This window comes from Trachemys scripta, chromosome 9 (genome assembly GCF_013100865.1).
Source record: "Trachemys scripta elegans isolate TJP31775 chromosome 9, CAS_Tse_1.0, whole genome shotgun sequence".
Taxonomy (NCBI): Eukaryota; Metazoa; Chordata; order Testudines; family Emydidae; genus Trachemys; species Trachemys scripta.
The window spans coordinates 4,740,758-4,761,994 of record NC_048306.1 but is presented as its reverse complement, the minus strand read 5'-3'; the positions used below and the strand labels follow the sequence as shown (position 1 = coordinate 4,761,994).

At 45.0% G+C, this 21,237-nt stretch overlaps 1 protein-coding gene across 6 annotated transcripts in view; it reads right to left on the bottom strand.

Annotated features, from left to right (window-relative positions):
• Positions 1 to 1,169: 1,169 nt before the first annotated feature.
• Positions 1,170 to 21,237, bottom strand: part of LOC117883355 (integrator complex subunit 6-like) — a 63,647-nt gene continuing 43,579 nt past the window's right edge. For 2 of the 6 annotated variants that reach the window (XM_034782602.1, XM_034782603.1), the window contains exon 11: positions 14,932 to 15,026. Coding sequence is in view for 1 of the 6 variants with exons in the window: in XM_034782601.1 (XP_034638492.1) it covers positions 2,098 to 2,197; positions 2,661 to 2,754; positions 4,921 to 5,313; positions 10,141 to 10,372; positions 10,744 to 10,886; positions 11,511 to 11,634; positions 12,071 to 12,286; positions 13,100 to 13,150; positions 14,077 to 14,187; positions 14,932 to 15,026 (1,559 nt within the window). In the remaining 5 variants the exon portion in view is untranslated. Of the gene's footprint in view, positions 2,198 to 2,660; positions 2,755 to 4,920; positions 5,314 to 10,140; positions 10,373 to 10,743; positions 10,887 to 11,510; positions 11,635 to 12,070; positions 12,287 to 13,099; positions 13,151 to 14,076; positions 14,188 to 14,931; positions 15,027 to 21,237 lie in introns of those variants that run through there. The other 4 variants (XR_004647239.1, XR_004647240.1, XR_004647241.1 and 1 more) reach the window with 4 other exon arrangements.

Genomic DNA, 21,237 nt, shown 5'->3' with positions numbered 1-21,237 from the left:
ATGGGTATTTTGCTTGACAGATCAGATATTTTAAATTCAGGACCTTGACTGTATTTCTGACCATGATACTAGGAATTAATGTCTTCTGAAAACAGACAACCTTCCGTAACAGATCCTGAAAAGATGCACTTGCACCATTTTGAGAGACATGAGGCAGCATTTAAGCATACATCCAGTTACTGTTATCACAAGGTGTGTGTGAAGATAAGCCCTTTATTATCTTATACCATAGTGAAGGCTTGCTGCTGGTGGATTTGTCTCATTGTTGGTATTTTTCTATCAAGGTATAACAGCAAACTTGCATCTTTCAGAGTGGGGAGGCAGATGAGGGAAGACTATTTCTGTTAAGGGGGGGGAGGAAGGGAACTCTTTGCTTGTAGCCAAGTATAGACTTGCCAGCTGAAATCCATTTTCCTTCACATTCTGCCTGGATGGCCAGATTCCAAAGTATATGTCTATTGCAAGGTAAAAGCTTGTGGATACTTAAGATGATCTCTTCTTCAGTCCCTTCTTCAAAAACACAACCATTGTAGATGGGATTGCTTGAAGTTGGTTTGGTTCCTACTTTATAATATTAACCAAATATTTACCAGGTCCTTTGTCGTACAAGCCACCTACTATTGGCATATAATTGGTACTCTCTCTCCCTCTCTTTTTTTTTTTAAGCCTACTTGACTGTAGGTGTTGCAGTCGTCTTGGTCCATCTGTTTTGTATTCATGAAAAAAGTGATGTTCTTTTGTCCAAATTTGTTCTTTAAAACTCGACAGTCAACTTACAGCACAGCCATTTATGAATGAAATGGGGGAAGATATTAATTTTGATAAGCAAGGTTTTGGATATGCAGGGGACTTCCTAATGCATTTAAGACACGTCCCAGGACACAACCTTACATTGGATAAGCCAATTTTTCCTACAGAGGTTTTGCCAAGTCTAATTGGATTGTACAGAGAATTCTTTCAAACTGAAAATGTTGGGAAGTACACAAATTCAGCAGCGATTTCCATGATCCGTGACTGAGGGGAAAAGAATTTATGGCTAGTGTTGCTGTGATATTTGCACTCAGTTCTTACCGGCTCAATCACAATGATCTACTGAAACATTACTATTTTTCTGGTTGTACCAGTCAGAGGAACCAACACTTCTTTCTAAAGACTCCTCAGTCAGATTATGCACTTATTAAAAATTAATAAATGGTTTATTTTATATATATACACGTGTTCCAAAAATTCTTTTTATACAGTTAAAATATCAAATTAGTGATCTGGTAACAATACTGTTCAAAATAATCTCTTTTGTATGAACATTAAAATACACGTTTTAAAAGCGTTTCCTTTTAGTGCTTCCAAAGCACAGCGTGTGCCAAGGCCACCTGAAGAATCTCCGTCCTCCTCACAGGATGAAAGAGAACTGAAGTCGGGGACCTGGGAAGCCTCAGGTGCACTTTCATAATGTCTGTAGACAAAACAGAAGAGAGTCTGAGGTAGATTGTTTAGTGACCATCACGTGGTAACAGTCACAGGGCTGTCTTTAGCTTTCATTAACACAGAATAGCAGTTTCTTTACTCTGATTCAATCTACACTGAAACTCAAGTTTATAGGCATGGCTATCAGTTCCTGGGAACAAGACCCTTGTCTCTGTGGTGGCAACATGCAATATTACCACATGGGTGTTTTTGGGAGGTTTTCTGAACACACAGGATCTTTCCAAAGAGTGCAGACAGTGTGCGTGTTTGACAGGCCCCATTTTTAATGCAACCTGCTGCCTACAGAACGTAAATGTCTATAATGACAATGTTCAAATGAGTAAATTCTCATCACCTGCAGGAGGGGCAGCAATGGTTATTTTCTTCAGCCTGTTGAGCGAATAGCACCCTCCACAGGAAAAAAGCCACACCTTTCATAGCAAATCCTTAAGGTTACAGCCCAGCTTCTGCCGACAGAGGTTCTTAAAGTTAAAGCTCCACTGCTTCTTCTCAGACTCTGACAGTAAAATCACTTGACTGCCACGATGGTGAGGGCATCAGCCACGTCTTCCTTCATTCTTCTGTGGCACAGCAAACTCATCCCTGATCCGTGTGCGTCTTGCCGGTACACTGTTATCTACTGTTGACATGATTAACTCTGTTGGGTAGACTGCTGAACTCTATTTCCTCTAGTATTCTCTCTAAGTGTTGTATTAAGACCCGTTTTTTAAACCTAAGAAAGAGAGGGGGAGTAATTTAATGTTGGTTTAGCTCATATTAATTTTTTCCTTCCAAAATAAAGTGACTTTCATATTAGTCACCCAATTCAACATACAAATCACATTTCCAGAGCTTCTCTACATCTTCAGTCAGAGATCTATTGTATATTTCTGACTTCTTTATAGTACTTTAAATTAGAGATGGGCCCAAACTCAAACCCTGTCTCTTCAAGGACCCATTTCTACATTTTAAAAATCTACAACACTACAGAGCTATGGTAAATCAAGACAAGCTGTCAATATTTCTTATGGAGTTACTTATTTGCTAATAACAAAGTTCATTAAATGACCAATATTTTGGAATAGAAAAAACCAAGATAATATTATTGGAAAAGTTTTGATTTTACTGCCATGTTTAAGATTGCAATAAAAAAAATTAATCTGGGTTTTATATTCCTTTGCAGTCTCTATACAAACCTTGCTGCTTCCTTGATAGCAAATTCAATGAAATATTTCTGAATTTCCATAGGTCCTTGCACTTCCTCAAGAAGAGCGAAGATTTTTTCGTAATCTAAAATAATCCAAATAGTTGTGTCAGTCAAGAGTGCAGATTTAAGAAATGAATATTTCAAATGTGGCTTCAATAAAGATCATCAATCCAAGGGAAGAAATGAAGCTCATAATTTTGCACTTCTGCTATGTCTGAAAATATATGCAAGGCTAAAGACAGAACACTATTTTGTGTGCAGAAAGCAGCTGATAGCAAGAATTTAAAAGCTACTGAAGTACTGGTTGACTTCAAGTGCTGCACCTGGGAGGCTGAATTCTATTAAAGGTCACTGGAAAACGTAGGATTCTGCAGTAAAACTAGCCTGTTCTCACTTTATCCACCACAAAACTGTGCACATATGCCAAACTGTCAATGAGCCTCAACTCTACGCTGGGCAGGCCATCTCTGGGAGCATGTTTAAGACTCGACTTGTGCAGGCAAGTTAAGATTCTTCCTTCAGAAGCTTCTCCATTTATGAAGCATTTGCCACTTAACCAAAATTTATGAAAGCTATTTTAGCCATTGCACGAAGATCACATGGCAGAACTGTGTAGCAGTTAGATTAGATCAGAAGTGAAACCAAAGGCAGTGCTCTCATCTTCCCTACTATTTAGCCATATTACAAAGCTACACATGTTGACATGATTAACAGATCCAGGACTAGAACAGCAGAGGAATGACACGTTGGGACCAGGGTGCATTGGCAGAGTCACAAGTAAACAGATTTCTACCAACCTGACCCAGGATTGGTTTAAGCCATTGCTACTGGTCTTTTCACTTTCAGGAGTACTTCGTCAACTCGAAAAGCAAGCAGCTTTGGCAGAAGATTCATCGTAGATTAATATATGGTTTTAATCTAAGTCCCCCCATTTACCGTATGCAAATTTGATAACAACAGGATTAGACTGGCATCCTCTACCAAACAGGAAGCAAAGAAAACCCTCACTCAGCTACTCAGGTGCAATTTATTTTATATGTTAAAGATGAACTGAAATGCTTTTAAAAACAAAAGGTTGCTTATGGTCTTATATCATTAACAGAATAAGTGTGTGTAACTTTTTATGTTGCAGAAACTTCAATTTGCATAAGTGACAAAAAGACCCATTGAAAAATCCTCAGTTTGAGGAATTAGTAAGCAAACAATTACCAGAACCCAAAAACACTGCATTAAAAAGAGTCCTCGGTTATTTTAAATTACTGTATTATATCATAATTCACAATATATTAGTACAAGGTTCTGTAGTATAATTTGGAGAAGTAATTAATTCTTAGTCAACTACAGCAGCCTGCTGCTATTCAATCTTTGAGAAGTGGGAAGAGTATGAGTGTGTGTGAATCATAAGATATGCTGATCAGTGAAGTTCTACTGTTAACTTCAAATATACTATTCAAGTGTTTTTACCTCCAAGACGTGAGCTCTGGAGCTGTTTTTGTCCTGCAAGGATGGCATAACCACAATCATCAAAGCAGAGGATAGAGTTGCTTTTCCTCACAGGATTTTGATGTTGGGTATATCATTAAATTTTTTTTGGAAGCAGAACTGTGAACTCAGGTCCTAGTAGATTTGTAAGACTCAAATCACCTCTTTTTAAGTCTATCCATGTTCTCCATTAATGATCTTAAAGTCTTTTCATGTTTAATTAAAAAAAAAATAAGCATTTCACTTCACCATCAACTGTAAGGTTCCAATTATGGAACATTCCAAAACATGTGCTAGTTACATATGTCTTCCCCTTTGGGACAGAAGATTGAAGGATATGGGACGTATTGCAGCAAAAGTGCATCGTGCATACACAAGTGTAGCACAGCACAGCACAACAAAATATCAGACTTCATATGTTCAAATAACCCAACAGTCCATTTTTCTTGAAGCATGTCTTAGATGTGGAATTATAGTTTCAAAAACGTTATTAGTGCTAGATAAAATAGTATCCTTTAAAGGTGCTGCACCTTAAGTGTTCTGCTCCCATTAAATTACATTCAACGTCCAACAATGTTAGGAAGTGTTTTCTCCACCACTACCACCCTTACACCCCAATTCATTTACTCAACAGTCCAAGAAAACACCCCAAAAAATCACCGTATATGCAGCAATTCCAAATCTAAGGGTATAAAATTGTATGTAATTTAAAGTAATGAATTGTATTTTTTAAGTAGGCCATACCAAGATAGACATTTGATACTTACTTCTTCCAGGCTTGCGAACCTCCTTCATCACTTTTATTTTGATATCAGCATTGTTTCCTTCCAACATAGTAGGTGTTATTTGCAATGAGTTTGGCACAGTCCCAGAAGTTGACTCCACTACCATTTTTTGGTCATCAACAGGCATGCTGTAATTTAGAGGTCCTCTAACAAGTGCATTGGTAGCAGATTTATGATCCAGTCCATCTTCACTTAAGCAATTGAATTCATCAGGCAAAGAGTCCAAGTCATTCGGTAACAGATCATCATCTACCGTAGCAGCAGGGACGGATGAAACCATTTGTGTAGACAATCCGTCAATTTGTTTGTCCAGTGACTGACAATTTTCAGCCTTCTTCCCTCCATTAGCATCTTGAACTACACTGCTGTTGGCATCTGTAAGTTAAATTATGCATCATAATTAGTCCATAACTCTAGCATTAAAAGCATCTACAGGAGATAGCATTTAAAACAAGAAATGGAAAGGACCTCTTTGGTCATCTAGTCTTAAACTCCTAGTCTTTTAAAGGACAATGCTGCACTGTGACGGAAATGTTTACATGGCTAGTAAGGGTGAGGAAAACAGGGTGTGAATGTACTGCACATTGGCCAGCTGCATGGACCCTGAGACTTATACACTAAAAGTTCTGGAGTGAACTTTGATGCAGTCCCGTAAGCAGCTGGATAGACAAGCCCTAACTCAAAAGCAGTGGTTCCCAAACTGTGGGAAGCAGCCCCCTAGGGAGTTACAGAGGATCTTTATTTTGGGGGGAAAGGGGGTGTGTGCAGCCTGGGCCAGCCCCCACAGGGGACAGGGAGGGAGCACCACCCAGCTCCATTCTGCCACCAGCTTTGCTCTGGCCCCAGATCCCAGCTCCGCTCCCAGCTGCGGCTGGGGGCACAGGGAGGGAGTGGAAGCACGTGGACGGGGTGGTAAAAAGCTTGGGGACCGCTGCTCTGAAGTGATGGAATTTCCAGCACTCCCCTTGGGAGACTATTCTACCATCTTACTCATCTCATGGGTTCATAGATTCCAAGGCCAGAAGGCCTTGTGATCATCTAGTCCAGGGGCTCTCAACAAACTTTTTGGTGGCCTGAGAATGTGGCCACCAACTCTTGCTGGTGGCCGCTATGACAATTTTTCCTAAAATACTTAATTAACTTTGGGAAAAAACAAATAAATATGCACATATACATATCCAAATCATAGTAATTTATTTATGTAGGGGTTTTTTTTTTTTGCAGACTCGATAATAAAAATAATGAACAGTTGTCTATTCTTTACTAGACCTAAACTGAATAGAAACAAGTAAGGTGCTTTGTATGTTGTCTTTTTTCGTTATTTCTTTTCCCCCCCCCCCCCCCTTTTTTTTTTTTTTTTTTTTTTTGACTTCCTAGCTAGTAAGTCTGCTTCCGTGAAAAGTGATATTTGTATGTTTGTTACTATCACTTTTCACAGCAGCCAACTTGTTAGCTAGCTGGGAGGTAGTGAAAAGTGATAGTAACAAACATACACATATCACTTTTAACTGCAGACTTACTCAGGCCTGGCAAATCAGAGGACAAATTAAGGCTTGGAAGGGAAGGGGAGGCAGCAGGGGCCAGGGTGATGGGGAACTCACACCAGCTGTCTGCTTCTCTGGCGTTTGTTGCTCCAGAGGCAGGGCCAGCTCGAGGTTTTTTGCTGCCCCAAGCAAAAAATTTTTTTGGCTGCTCCCCACCCCAGGGCTCTCCTTTTCTCCCCTCCACCCCCCCACCCCAAACTGCACCCTCCTGCCGCCCTGGCCCTGGGTCACTGGTAACTCGCTCCCAGGGCGGGTCATTCAGCAGGAATTTTGGATGTGCACAGAACACAGACAGGATTGGTTCCCATATGGTTACAGAACTGCCGTAAAGAGGAACAATTTTCAGCTTGTGTGACTGGAGGATATCTGGATGCATATTATAAGACTGTCCTACATAAATGAGGAAAAGTTGAGGTGCCTTTATTATTTTGTTCCATTCTTTGTTTCTATGGGGAATGCACTATCACGGTCTTCCTTTTAAACAAATAAAACAAACTTTAAAAAAAAAAAAAAAAAGCAATGGCTGTTGAAAATAGCAATTCCAGTCCTAATAACCACTGGGAAGCATTTCTTGCTCAATTTATTCTACTTTTTCTACAGCAAGTTACAGTGGATCAGTATATCTGATTTGGGAGAAATGAAGTAACAGTTGCCCAAATTGAGTTTGAGCACTCCTCAATTTTGAGGGTGTTCAAATCTGGAAGGCAGGTGCTAAATTCCCTTTCTGAATATTAGCTATATCTGGAAAGGAAAAGTCAGTTTCTGCTTCCATGGCTCAGAAGTGGAAATCCTCCTAAGTGCCTGGTACTGTATCTAAAGCTGCCCAGGTCCAGAGCCTCCCCCGTCCCTTACTTTTCATTTTAAATTCTAGTGGGATCCACACACCTCCCTTGCTAGGCTTCAGATAGAGGGGTGCACCGTCCATTTAATCCCCCCAATTCCTTCTTTGGGGGAGAGTCCAGGGCTGGGGTGGCAGGAGGTGTGGGTGGGGGGGAAAAGCCCAGGGCTGGGGCGGCAGGGGGTGCGGGTGGGGGCCAGAGCTGGGGCAGCAGGAGGTGTGGGCGGGGGCCAGAGCTGGGGCAGCAGGAGGTGTGGGCGGGGGAGAGTCCAGGCTGGGGCAATACAAGGTTTGGGGCGGGGGAGCAAAAACCTAGAGCTGGCTCTGTTCCTACCATTCACAGCAAGCTGCAGATTTCAGTTCCATACTCCTTCCCCCACCCTTTCCTGTTGCTAGTGGCCAAGGGGATGCTGGGAAATGTAGTTCTTTCCCTGCTCCAGGGCTGGCTCTATAGGCAGGGAGCTAACCAAGGAACTACAGTTCCCAGGGCCCCCTGTTGGTTCTCAGCTCCCTTGCTGGATTCTTGCGCCCCTTGCAAATCTGCTGCCCCAAGCAACTGCTTGCTTTGCTGGTGCCTAGAGCCGGCCCTGTCCAGAGGGGTGGCAGGGCCCAACCTTCCTGGCAGCCCCAGGGGAAGGCTGCTGCTTTGTGCCACGCCCCCACCCCCAATCAGCACTCAGAAGGCTGTGGCCACAGGAAAAGCCCCTGGTGGCCACATGTGAGAAACGCTGATCTAATCTGACCTCCTGTGTAACACAGACAAGAGAACTTCCTCAAAATATTTCCCAGAGCTGATCTTTTGGAAAAACATCCAATCTTGATTTAAAAATGGTCAGTGATAGAGAATCCATGATGACCCTTGATAAATGGTTAATTACTCTCACCATTAAAAATGTACATCTTATTTCCAGTCTGAATTGGTCTAGCTTCAACTTCCAGCCACTGCTAGATTGAAGTGCCCGTTGTTAAGTATTGAGGAGCCCATTGATACTTACAGACTGAAATCAAGTCATCCCTTAATGGTCTCTTTGTTAAGTGAAATAGTCCGAGCTCTTTGAGTCTATCACTGTAAGGTTTGTTTTCTAATCCTTTAATCATTCTCATGGCTCTTCTCTGAACCCTCTGCAATTTATCAACATCCTTCTTGAATTGTGGGCACCAGAATTGGAGACAATATTCCAGCAATGGTTGTACCAGTGCCAACTATTGAGATAAAATAATCTCTCTATTCCTTGCTCTCAAGAAGTGCCTCCCCCCCTCCATCAAGACTGTAAGCTCTTTGGGGCAGGGACCATTTTTGGTTCTGTGTTTGTACAGCATCTAGCACAGGCATGGGCAAACTACAGCCTGTGGGCCGTGTCCGGCCCTCGAGCTCCCGCTGGGGAGCAGAGTCAGGGGCTTGTCCCGCTCCGGTACTCCAGCTGGGGAACGGGGTCAGGGGCTTGCCACGTGGCTTCTGGAAGCAGCGGCATGTCCCCACTCCGGCTCCTATGTGTAGGGGCAGCCAGGTGGTTCTCCGCACGCTGCCCACCACAGTTCCCATTGGCCAGGAATCGTGGCCAATGGGAGCTGCAGGAGTGGCATCTGCGGACGGGGCAGGGCGCAGAGCTACATGACCGGTGCCGTGCCTCCACATAGGAGCCATGGGGGGGGGGGGGTATGCCACTGCTTCTGGGAGCTGCGGGGATGGTGCCTGCAGATGAGGCAGCACAGAGAGCTGCCTGGCCACGCCTCCGCATAGGAGACGGAGGGGGGACATGCCACTGCTTCAGGTAAGCGCCACCCCGAGCCTGAGCCTCCTGCATGCCCCAGCCCTGATCCCCCTCCCACCCTCTGAACCCCTCGGTCCCAGCCCAGAGCACCCAATTTTATCTCCATAAAAGTATTCTTCCCCTATTTGCTGTTTACACTCTTCTTGGTGATTTGTTCCTCCTTCCCTTTAGGAGTCATTTAGCCAAGCATGCACATATAATTTTAGTCTTTCCTCAAATCAATGCCTCAGAATAAGTCTACTCTACTGAGTCATGATCTGCAAGCTAATGCATCACAATAGCACCTTGGGACCATTACAAAGGTATCAAACTTTAAATTGTACTTTCCATCTTCAGATCTTAGATGTCAGAAAAGAAGGAACACCGAATAAACAAATTAGTAGCCATATGATGTCAAAAGAACAGACCGGGCCATTCTGAGGTTCCCCAATCTAAGTATACTTGGTATGTCACCAACATTCACATATTTTAAGGCCAGCAGGGACTATTATAAACTAGTTTGCCCTCCTATAAAACATAGGCCATATAATTTCACCCAATAATTCCTGTATCAAGCTCATAACTTCTGGCTAAACGAGAGCACGTCTTTTAGAAAGACAGCAAGCAGTTTTCTTCCGTCTCAGCATGCTCAATAGAAACGATAAAGCAGGAAGAAAAATATAGTTTTTTATTTGTTTAGTTTTCATCTAAGTTTCCTATGAATTTTGTTTTTTTCCAAATGAAAAAGTTAAACCAAATTTAACTGAAAAAAGTTGTTTGATTTTCCATTAGAAATTTTCCTGCACCAAAATTTGTTTTGATTAAAAACTATTTTTCATCAAAACTGCTTTAACAAAAAGATTTTGACCAGCTCTAATAATAGCCCACTTGTTTAGACCAACAGAGGAGAAACTAAAATCTTCTCACTGAAATTAATTAAAAACACTTGTAAAAATGATGACATAACCCTTCTCCTCCTTTTACAAACTCCTTTAGGTAGCCAATGGTTTCTTGCACTGGTACTTTCATCTGTAACCCAGGCAGGGTTATGAACTGCAGTTCAGCATACCTTTGTGACCTGGGATGGCTTTGAGGTTAGGATAAGATGGCGATCCCGAAGCAGAGGGTGGTCCTTTCCCGCCAACATGATTAGTTACAACAGGCGGTGACTGTGGTCTTCTCAACAGTGGCGACATACTGCGTCTTCTCTTTAGTGATGCTGGAGTGTTGGGGTCTCCTGGACGCTTAATTTTGTTCTGAGGCCCAGCGACAAATTCATCTGCTTCATCAATCATCATACCCTGAAAAGAGACCAGAAATTTCTATTTGAAACAGAGATTTTCCACTGATATAACTAGAGTAAGCCTCCTCAACTCAGCTGGCTTTTACTACTCCTTGCAGCTATCCGAAAACACAATGCAGACAGGTCTAATATAAAGGTGCAGTATTTCAAATGCAGAGCAGCTTAGAACGGAAAGCACTTACAACAAAAGCAACACAAGCCTTTGTATCCAATTCTCTCAGACAACGTACTTAAGAGAATGAGAATGGTTCTGAAGTTGGAGGAATAACTCCACTCTCCACTGACCTGTCTGAAAACGTTATGGAGCCTGCCCTATCACGTACTGGTGAAAAATAACTATAAATGAAGCAGGAATGTTGCTCCTCCTACCTTCTTATCCTGTTTGAAAGGATTGCCAAATGTATGAAGCCTTTTCGGTTGGTCTGGATCAATCTCCCGAAGGGGAGAAGGCATCATCTTCAGGTATTCCTGGTAATTTCCCATTTGAGCAACAGGAACACTGTGAAGGCAGTCTGCAGTGGAACAGCATAGCGTTACTTAGTCTATTTTAAGACCAAGATGATGTAAAGAACATACACATTTTAGATTACTAGCGTTAACCCTTCTGTTCTTATGTATTCGTATGTGCCACTATGGGGCTGAAGACTGATATGGAGCACTAGGAGTGATAAGGCTGTCAAAGAGCTACATTTATTACTTGATTTGGACAGAAGGGATGAAGAGAAATCATTCAACCAACTTTTTATCCCAACCTCATCCTTATCAGGCCCCACTGTGAAGTGTCCGTGAGCACGAGCTTTAAGGAGGGCTGCTGTAGGCAAATTGGAAATAGCATGCCCATCCCAGCCTCAGGCACTGTCACCAAAAAACAAAAAGAAAAACAAAATTCTGCCACAGAGCTCTCCCTGAAGCCTGTGTTTAAAATTTAAAGCAAGCATTGAATTCTTCTCCAGGGTAAAAGCTTGAAGTAGCCCCTTTTGAATCCACTCCCCAGCAAGAAGACAGGCATTCTAAACAGCATCCGAGTGACCCAGCACACAATGCAGACAGACACACACGTCTGGAGCACAGCGACTCACTTCAGAATAACCCCAGTGCAGTTGTTCACTGTTAGCAAGAGAAAGGTAGCTATTTACCTTCATCCTGTCCAAGGATAAGCTTGTGTGTTTTCAGCAGATTGGTTCTCATTCTAGTTAGCTGATCTAGAAGACTGCGACGAGGAATATCGTAAGCATTTCTGAATGCCTGTGGCTTCAAATCCTAGTTTTAAACCAAGCATACACATTTCAATTAAGCCAACCATTTTCATCTACAGAGAGAACGTACAATGGAGGATTTTAACTATGTTTAAAAATTATTATGAAGCACGACCTCTACAGGATACATATCAGTACTAGTGCTCTCAGCTCCACTGAACTAACCACCATGCAAACTCCGGAACTACCAGATGTATCTTTCTGCAAAGACTGTCACTTTAAAATGATTAGTCTTTGTTCATTTATACTTTCAAACAGATCCACAAAGCATCGGCAGAAAAACATTATCTATTTTTCTATCCATATGTATGCCTAAACTGTGGTATCAGTAACTTCTATGTATAGTAAAAGGAATTAAGAAGCTTTTAAGAACAATTACATTATGTGAGAGACAAGCAGAAGGAGACAATAGTCATGCACACCCACAGCATAATGTTTACCTTGTTTAAGAGTCCTATATGGAAGCCAGCAAATTCTTTAACATTCATTTCAGCCAGTCTCAATGGAGAGTCACCAGTGATCCCTTGCAGCAGCTGCTTAAAATCCCTGCTATGAACCAGGGAGAGGCCACTGGAGTGATTTTTCACTTTAATTCCAGTCTCTTGTGGAACTTTCTTACCCACCGAACCTATTATCCGCTCCGACTCAATTTTTGTCTAAAACGGAATTACATGGTGTTAGAGAAACAATCAATAAGTATAAGTATAAAACTCTCAATTACTTTAAGAGGTCAACAGACCTATAGTTTGACTCCCAACTGCTCAAGGAATTGAGAATTACATGTCCAGGGAGAGTCAGTTTCTAGGCAACCATGCTGCACTATGCCAAAACAGAAAATTTCTGCATTTAGCTAGTGCTACGGAATTAGAGGGTTAAAAACACTACTAGTTTTGCTGAAAGTCCAGCAGCAATAAAAACGAAGAAAATCACAGAGGCATTTTTCTTTAAAGGAAAAATCTGAGTTGAAGTCAGAACACACTGTGATACTAGTATTTAAGATAGCAGGGTTATCCCGCCACAAAAACTATACGGTTTCAGACTTTTGGGGTTGCTTGACAACTTATTTTAAGTAAAGTTCACTATACAGGGACAACAAGACTGAAAAAATAAAGTAAAAATTTGCATGCAATTTGCTTCCTTACGAAAAGTTCGTCAGTAAAGAAAAGCAAATTACTTCTGCTCTTTACACAGAAATTTACAATGTGATTTTATTGGATAATGGGTGATCTTACTTAGGTGCGTACAGTAAGCATTTTTTACTTTTCCCAAGAGTACAAATGCATCTATTTTCATATTTACAAGAAAACAACTTGTTCCCCCAAAGAAACTTCCTTTTTTATGATCAGTTCTGTCATAATTCATTAAGAGTTCTTCCCTAATTTTAAAAGGGCAAAGCAAGTACACAGAATTTCAGATATTAGCTGCCTTTATTCCAGTATCTATATAATGCACATGTTTTTATCGGTCACCTGTTGTGGATTTCTGTGAACATTACATAGTGTCCTCAAGCCATGCTGATCCTATATATCAAATACATAAGAATTTGTACAAACACTCATCAAAAAGCCACCAGATGCATTTACATCTAGTGAAGGTTCAATCATATCATAAGCCTGCTTGAAACTATTCATTTTTTGAGGTGGAGGGGTTTTTGTTATATTTAAAACTGCATTACTTCCCCAACGCTGACCATAGGTTTTTAAATGACCTGTTTCTAAATAATCTGATACTATTAGAATAATACCAAAAGATGTTGAGTAACCGCTCACTCTATTGGAACATGGGAAGACAAAGGACCTTAGAGAGAAGGGGACTGGGGAGCAAGACATCACAGGGAAAGTGTGTTCTCCATGCTGAACTTTCAAGAAAGAACTGAAGGTACAGATTTGCTTTGCTTAGTGTTCTGTGTCATCCCCACCCATCTGATGGGAAGATAAGGGAGCTGAATGGGGGGAAGCCAGATGACCCTGCCTCATGTAAAACTCTTCTTTTAATATCAACTTTCAGGCAAGAGCACTATTCTGTATGGCCAAACTTTAAATATTTTAGTAATGCACATCCAGAATAGACACTTATTGCCTCAGTCTCCAGTGGAGGCACTGTTTAAAGTGGCTAAGAACAAGCAACTTATTTTAGCCATCGTGAATATTAGCAGTAGAAATACCAAGTCTACTTGGCAACCGTCTTTAGAGTAGAAATCAAACAGATGCTTTAAAAGGTAGCTGGAAAAAAACCAAAACAAAAAACTCTCCTTCCCATCCCACTCTACTACTTATAGAAGCCACAGTGATTGGCTCCAAAATGGTTTAGGGGTTCATCCATATAGCTATAGAGAAAGTATGATACAACAGTGGAAAACCCCATAGAGATTAATTTATTTATAATCTGAACACAAACTAAATAATAATCAATGCACTTCTAATTGCAAAGGTTTTATCAATACTACCTGTTGGCTGAGTTTTTTAAGGTAAGAGATAACACTGTAACTAAGTCCACAATCTAAATTATCTGATATCAGATTTGGAGCTCCCATCATCCTTAGGGCTTTCTTTAATGGCTATAAGGAAAACAAAATACACAACAGTAAGAGAATAAATCTTAAAAAAAAAAGTTTTAAAAAATAAAAGTTATAGGAAATTAGGGCACATGGTTTAGTGCTCTAGCTTTTCGCTTTTGGAAACTAGCGTTCAAGTCTATTCAAGTAACATGTGTCATGAGTTTGGTGGTCTAGCTAGCTTGCAGTGGGCTTTATGCCACTATACCAGCACACCATGCAATATGACATCACTGGCAATTTTCACTCAAAGGCTCAGTACTAGACTAGCCGGGATGATGCAAGTCCACATAGAGGTGCATTGCCCAAGCTATGTAGAAAAGCTTATGTTGTGCCCACCGTCATCTGTCTGGTCAGGCCAGTTCTGTTGGTATCACTTTCCCGAGGACTAGGGATTCACACACATTAATAACCATAAACAATAATCTGCACACTCTTTAATTACAAAGGTAAAGTCTAAAATTCACTTTTGACAAAGCAAATTCAATCTAAAGTACATTTTCAGATTGGCACAATTTAGTAGTAGAGATTTAAAATTAATCTTAAAATGTTTACTGTTGCTAGTAGCACAGAACATGCTTGGGAATTAAAAAAAAGTACTATTCTGGACACACACATAAAACAAACACAAAAGGTTTACTAACTAAAAGTTCATAGTTAGTGTTCAAAATTTAGAAAAAACGGAACGTAAGATTCTAGTTATCAGCCACCAATATTTCTACACATAAAATATGAAAAAATACATACCAATACATAGTAAGGAGGCATTGTTTTTAAGTAGCTGTCAAAAGCCTGTCGCCACTTCAGATTTGGCTTAAATTTGTGAACCTTAAACAAGTCATCTGCAACAGAGAAAACAAGATTTGATTACATAGCCCCAACACTAACTTTTGACCAACACTGCAACAAGTCAGTTTTCCTGGGGGGGTTTTCCAGGGGGCTTCCCCACAACAATTGCCCTTAATCTTAGATTGAAAGGGTTTGCATCCTCCATAGTAGCTACAGTTTTGACACCGGAAACCATGCCGGATATTATTACAGCAGCCTTACAGTGGAGGTTGCCTATATGATCTCACAAGCAAACTAAACAGGGCCGTTTAAATACTGCACACAACTATCAACTGGAGGAAGGGAGAGAATATATGTATCACAGCAGCTTTATCTTCCTCGGACCATTTATCAGAATTCCTCAATAAAAGTAAGGATTCCCCATAACAGATCAAACCAATCCACATGAACCTTGGCTGTTTCTCATATTTCGAGAAGCTTTCAGGCATCTGAGCTATACTAAAGGTTCAATCTTGACTTGTGATAAACTGAAAGATATGGACTCGTGGCTGCATATCGGAGCAGGAGAAAGCCCTACGACATATTTATTTGCTGTACTGCTGGACCGCTTGTAGTTTGTAATCACAATCTCCAAACATTTGCTATTGAAGGGTATGTAGAGTTCAAAATTCTTGTGCTGTTCTGGATTAGTCCATATGCTGCATTATCAACTTGTGATTTCATAATCTCTGCTCAGCAGGTCTGCAGAACGCTGGCAGAAAGGAAGCTAGAAAGTTTGGAGGAGATGGGGAAACAGACATCCAGTAGGAGGTTGGGCAGGGCTACAGGGGACAGGGACACGTACAGAAGGAGGTTGTAAGAAGAAAAGACATGGCAGGGAAAGGGTTTTCTCCTTGATGAACTTTCAGGAAGATCTAGCTGAAGAGGCAGATTTTACTTGCTCAGTACGCTGCATAAATGGAAGATGTTTCACATATTTTCTATCTTCTCACATTCAAACCCATCTTAACCACAGGTATTTTCCAATCTAAATGAATTCTGTGTCAAACAAAAAAAAATACCCCACTACAGCTGCTCCAATTATTCTACTTTCTGGCCTGAAGCAATTGGGGTGAGTGTTGCCGAGGAGTTAAGGTTCCCTTTTAATCTGAGCACATTTCATAAAAGACGGTTACTCACCGTTGTAACTGTTGTTCTTCGAGATGTGTTGCTCATATCCATTCCATTAGGTGTGCGCGCGCCGCGTGCACGATCGTCGGAAGATTTTTACCCTAGCAACACCGGCGGGTCGGCTGTGGAGCCCCCTAGAGTGGCGCCTTCATGGCGCTGAATATATACCCCAGCCGACCCGGCGCCCCCTCAGTTCCTTCTTGCCGGCTACTCCGACAGCGGGGACGGGGGGCGGGTTTGGAATGGATATGAGCAACACATCTCGAAGAACAACAGTTACAACGGTGAGTAACCGTCTTTTCTTCTTCGAGTGCTTGCTCATATCCATTCCATTAGGTGACTCCCAAGCCCAACTTAGGTGGTGGGGTCGGAGTGAGACATTGCTGTGTGCAAAACCGCTGATCCGAAGGCAGCATTGTCCCTGGACTGCTGCACTAGTGCATAGTGAGCTGTAAACGTGTGGACTGATGACCAAACCGCCGCTCTACAAATGTCCTGTATCGGAACATGTGCCAGGAAAGCAGTCGAGGAGGCTTGGGCCCTCGTGGAGTGAGCGGTGAGGTGTGGTGCTGAGACACCTGCCAGGTCATAGCAAGTCCGGATGCAAGACGTAATCCAGGAGGATAGGCGTTGTGAGGAGACCGGTGAGCCTTTCATTCGGTCGGCCACTGCAACGAAGAGTTGCGTCGTCTTTCTAAAGTGCTTTGTGCGGTCAATATAGAAGGCCAGGGCCCTTCGTACGTCCAGGGAATGCAAACGTTGGTCCTGGCGAGTGGCATGTGGTTTGGGATAAAAGACCGGGAGAAATATGTCCTGGTTGATATGAAAAGGAGAAACCACCTTAGGGAGAAAGGCAGGATGTGGACGAAGCTGCACTTTATCCTTATGGAAAACTGTATAAGGGGGCTCGGATGTAAGCGCCCTGAGTTCAGAAACGCGCCTTGCTGAGGTGATGGCTACGAGGAAGGCTGTCTTCCAGGATAGGTACAAAAGTGAACAGGTGGCTAGTGGTTCGAATGGAGGACCTGTGAGCTTGGAGAGAACCAGGTTGAGGTCCCACGTCGGGACGGGCTGACGATGTTGAGGGTACGTCCGGTCTAAGCCCTTGAGGAATCTAACGACCATCGGGTTAGAGAATACCGAGGACGCGAGTTCCCCTGGGTGAAAGGCCGATATAGCGGCCAGGTGAACTCTAATTGAGGAAATCGCCAACCCCTGTTGTCTTAGGGAGAGGAGATAGTCCAAAATGAGGGGAATGGGTGCCTGCAACGGGGATGTGGCTCGTTGTTCGCACCAACAGGAGAACCGCTTCCATTTGGCCAGGTACGTGGTCCGTGTTGAGGGCTTCTTACTGCTCAGTAGAATCTGTTGCACAGAGTGCGAGCATTGCTGCTCTGCCTGGGTGAACCATGGAGCAGCCACGCCGTGAGGTGGAGTGATTGGAGGTCGGGGTGACGCAACCGGCCGTGGTCCTGAGAGATGAGATCCGGATCCAACGGAAGCGGGATCGGTGTCTGAACCGAGAGCTCCAACAGTGTGGTGTACCAATGTTGTCTCGGCCACGCAGGAGCGATCAGAATTACCCGTGCCTGGTCTCTGCGCAGTTTGAGCAGTACCTTGTGGACCAGAGGAAACGGAGGGAAGGCATAAAACAGGTGGTCTTTCCAGGGAAGCAGAAAGGCGTCCGAGAGGGAGCCCGGAGCTCGACCTTGTAGGGAGCAGAACACGTGGCACTTCCTGTTGTCTCGAGATGCAAACAGGTCTATCTGGGGAAACCCCCACCTCTGGAAGATGGAATGTATGATGTCCGGACGGATAGACCACTCGTGCGTTTGGAAGGACCTGCTGAGCCGGTCCGCTAGAGTGTTCTGGACTCCAGGGAGGAACGATGCCGTGAGATGGATTGAGTGGGCGATGCAGAAGTCCCACAGGCGAATGGCCTCTTGGCATAGAATTGACGAACGTGCTCCTCCTTGTTTGTTGATGTAGAACATGGCCGTGGTGTTGTCGATGAGAACTAACACACAGCGGCCACGTAGGAGACTGAGGAATGCCTGGCACGCCAGGCGTACCGCCATCAGTTCCCGAACATTGATGTGTAGGGCTAACTGGGATGCAGTCCACAGGCCCTGGGTATGGTGTTTGTTGAGATGGGCGCCCCACCCCAGAGATGACGCGTCTGTGACCAGGTGCAGGGAGGGTTGTGGGGCGTGAAATGGCATCCCCTCGCAGACCACATTGTGATCTAGCCACCAGGTGAGGGAGGCCAGGATCGAGTTCGGGACCGTGACCACCATGTTCAGGCTGTCCCGATGTGGACGGTATATTGATGACACCCAAGTTTGAAGCGGGCGAAGTCGAAGTCTGGCATGCCTGGTTACGTACGTGCAGGAAGCCATGTGACCCAGCAGGGTGAGGCACGACCTCACCGTGGTAGTTGGGAAGGCCTTGAGCCCTTGAATGAGGTTCGTGATGGTGCCAAAGCGATTGTCTGGCAGGATGGCTTGTGCACGACTGGAGTCTAGAACTGCGCCGATGAATTCTATTCTCTGGGTAGGTTCTAGAGTGGATTTGTCCTTGTTGAGTAGGATGCCCAACTCGCTGAATGTGTGCACTATTTTGTGGACGTAAGCTTGAACTTGCTCCTTGGTGCGACCGCGCACCAGCCAGTCGTCTAGGTACGGGAACACCTGTATCCCTTGCCGACGAAGGTACGCTGCCACGACCGCCATACATTTCGTGAACACCCTTGGGGCCGAGGATAGGCCGAAGGGAAGTACTGTAAATTGGTAGTGCACCGTGTTTACCACGAATCGCAGGAAACGTCTGTGAGGTGGGTAAATTGAGATATGAAAGTATGCGTCTTTCATGTCGAGGGCGGCGAACCAGTCTCCAGGATCGAGGGAAGGGATGATGGCCCCCAAAGAGACCATGCGGAACTTCAACTTTACTACGAATTTGTTGAGTCCGCGCAAGTCCAAGATGGGCCGCAGACCTCCTTTGGACTTGGGGATCAGGAAGTAACGGGAATAAAATCCCCTGCCCCTTAACTCTATCGGAACCTCCTCTATAGCCCCCATGGCCAGGAGCGTAGAAACCTCCTGCATAAGAAGTTGCTCGTGAGAAGGGTCCCTGAAGAGGGACGGGGAAGGAGGGTGGGAGGGGGGGATAGAAGAAAACTGGATAGCGTATCCCCTCTCCACCGTGCGGAGGACCCAACGGTCCGAAGTTATAAGGGACCAAGCACGGTGGAAGTGGGAGAGGCGATCCCGAAAGGAGGGAGCTGGATCCTGGGGGATGACTGGGGCGCCGTCCTCGACCGCACCTTCAAAAGTTCTGTCTCGGACCTGAAGGTGGTCTTGGTGGCCCTTGGTTTTGACCAGGTTGAGGGCCAGCCCATCTTCTCCTACCACCTCGCCCTCGCCTTCTGGCAGGGTCCTGTCTCTGACGAGGTGGAGGGGGGTAAAACCGTTGAGGCTGGGGCCTAAATGGTCTGCGCTGGGGACCCGCAACATGCATCCCCAAGGAGCGCATGATTGTCCTGGAGTCTTTGAGGCTCTGTAATCGAGAGTCCGTCTTCTCCGAGAACAGCCCCTGTCCTTCAAAGGGCAAATCCTGTAGGGTCTGCTGTAATTCAGGGGGCAAACCCGAAACTTGGAGCCAGGAGGTCCTACGCATAGCGATACCTGTGGCCAGGGTCCTTGCGGCCGAGTCCGCTATGTCCAGGGAGGCCTGTAAGGAGGTCCGAGCCACCTTCTTACCCTCCTCAACCATGGCTCCAAACTCTTCCCTGGACTCTTGGGGAATCAACTCCTTAAACTTCCCCATAGAGTTCCAGGAGTTGAAATTGTAGCGGCTCAGTAGCGCTTGTTGATTCGCCGCTCTAAGTTGTAGCCCTCCGGCTGAGTAAACCTTACGGCCGAACAGATCAAGCCGCTTAGCCTCTTTTGATTTTGGCGCTGCAGCCTGCTGGCCGTGGCGCTCTCGTGCATTCACTGATTCCACCACCAGTGAGCACGGTTGGGGGTGTGTGTACAAATACCCATAGTCTTTAGATGGGACAAAGTATTTCCTTTCCACCCCTCTCGCAGTGGGTGGAATGGAGGCAGGAGTCTGCCATATCGTATCCGCGTTCGTTTGGATCGTGCGGATCAAGGGTAACGCCACCCTCGAAGGGGCATCCGATCCAAGGATGTTCACGATCGGGTCGTGCACCTCCACTATCTCCTCCGTCTGCAGGTCCATGTTACGGGCCATTCTGCGCAGGAGATCCTGGTGAGCCCGAAGATCTATCGGAGGGGGACCCGTGCATGAAGTGCCCGCCACTGCCTCATCCGGAGAGGAGGAGGAGGACGCCTCTGGTGGTAGTGGATCCAAGGGGGGGTCCCGGTCCCCCTGGTCTTGGGTCGGAGCATCACCGGCACTTGGGTCCACGGTGTCGGGTGGTGTGGACACAGAAGCCTCTACGCCTCCAGGCGGAGGCCGAGAGATGGTGGATTCTGGGGCCCTTCTGACCGAGTGACCCGAGCGAGAGGTCGATGGTAACGGAGCCCCTTGCTCCTGGTGGTACGCCCACGGGGTCCAAAACGACCAGTGAGATGGTCCATGAGGGTGGTCCTCTGCCCTCTCCTGCCAATGGCCCAAGTCTCGTTCCTCGGCCTGCCCCTGAGGGGGGTATGCCGATCTCGACAGGTCCTCTGAGGATCGAGACGCTGATCTTGACGGCCATGGCGGTGCCGTGAAAGATGGAATGATCCCCGTGGTCTGCGGTGCCGCACGGTGCCGGTCCGGAGATGATCTATCTCTGTGCGGTGCCGGCGATCGGTGTCGGGACCGCGACCGGTGCCGATGACCTCGTCGGTGCCGGGAATCGGATCTGGACCTCGACGAGGACCTAGAGTATGCCCGGTGCCGGGATCGGCCCCTCGGCGTCGAGCGTCGAGCGTGGCGGTGCCGAGAACTACGTCTCGACGTTGACCGGTGCCGACGATCATATCGGTGCCGAGACGTAGAGCGGTGCCGCGAAGAAGATCTTGACCGCGAGTACGACCGGTGCCGAGACGTTCGGTGCCGGGACTGCGAGCGGCGTGGGGA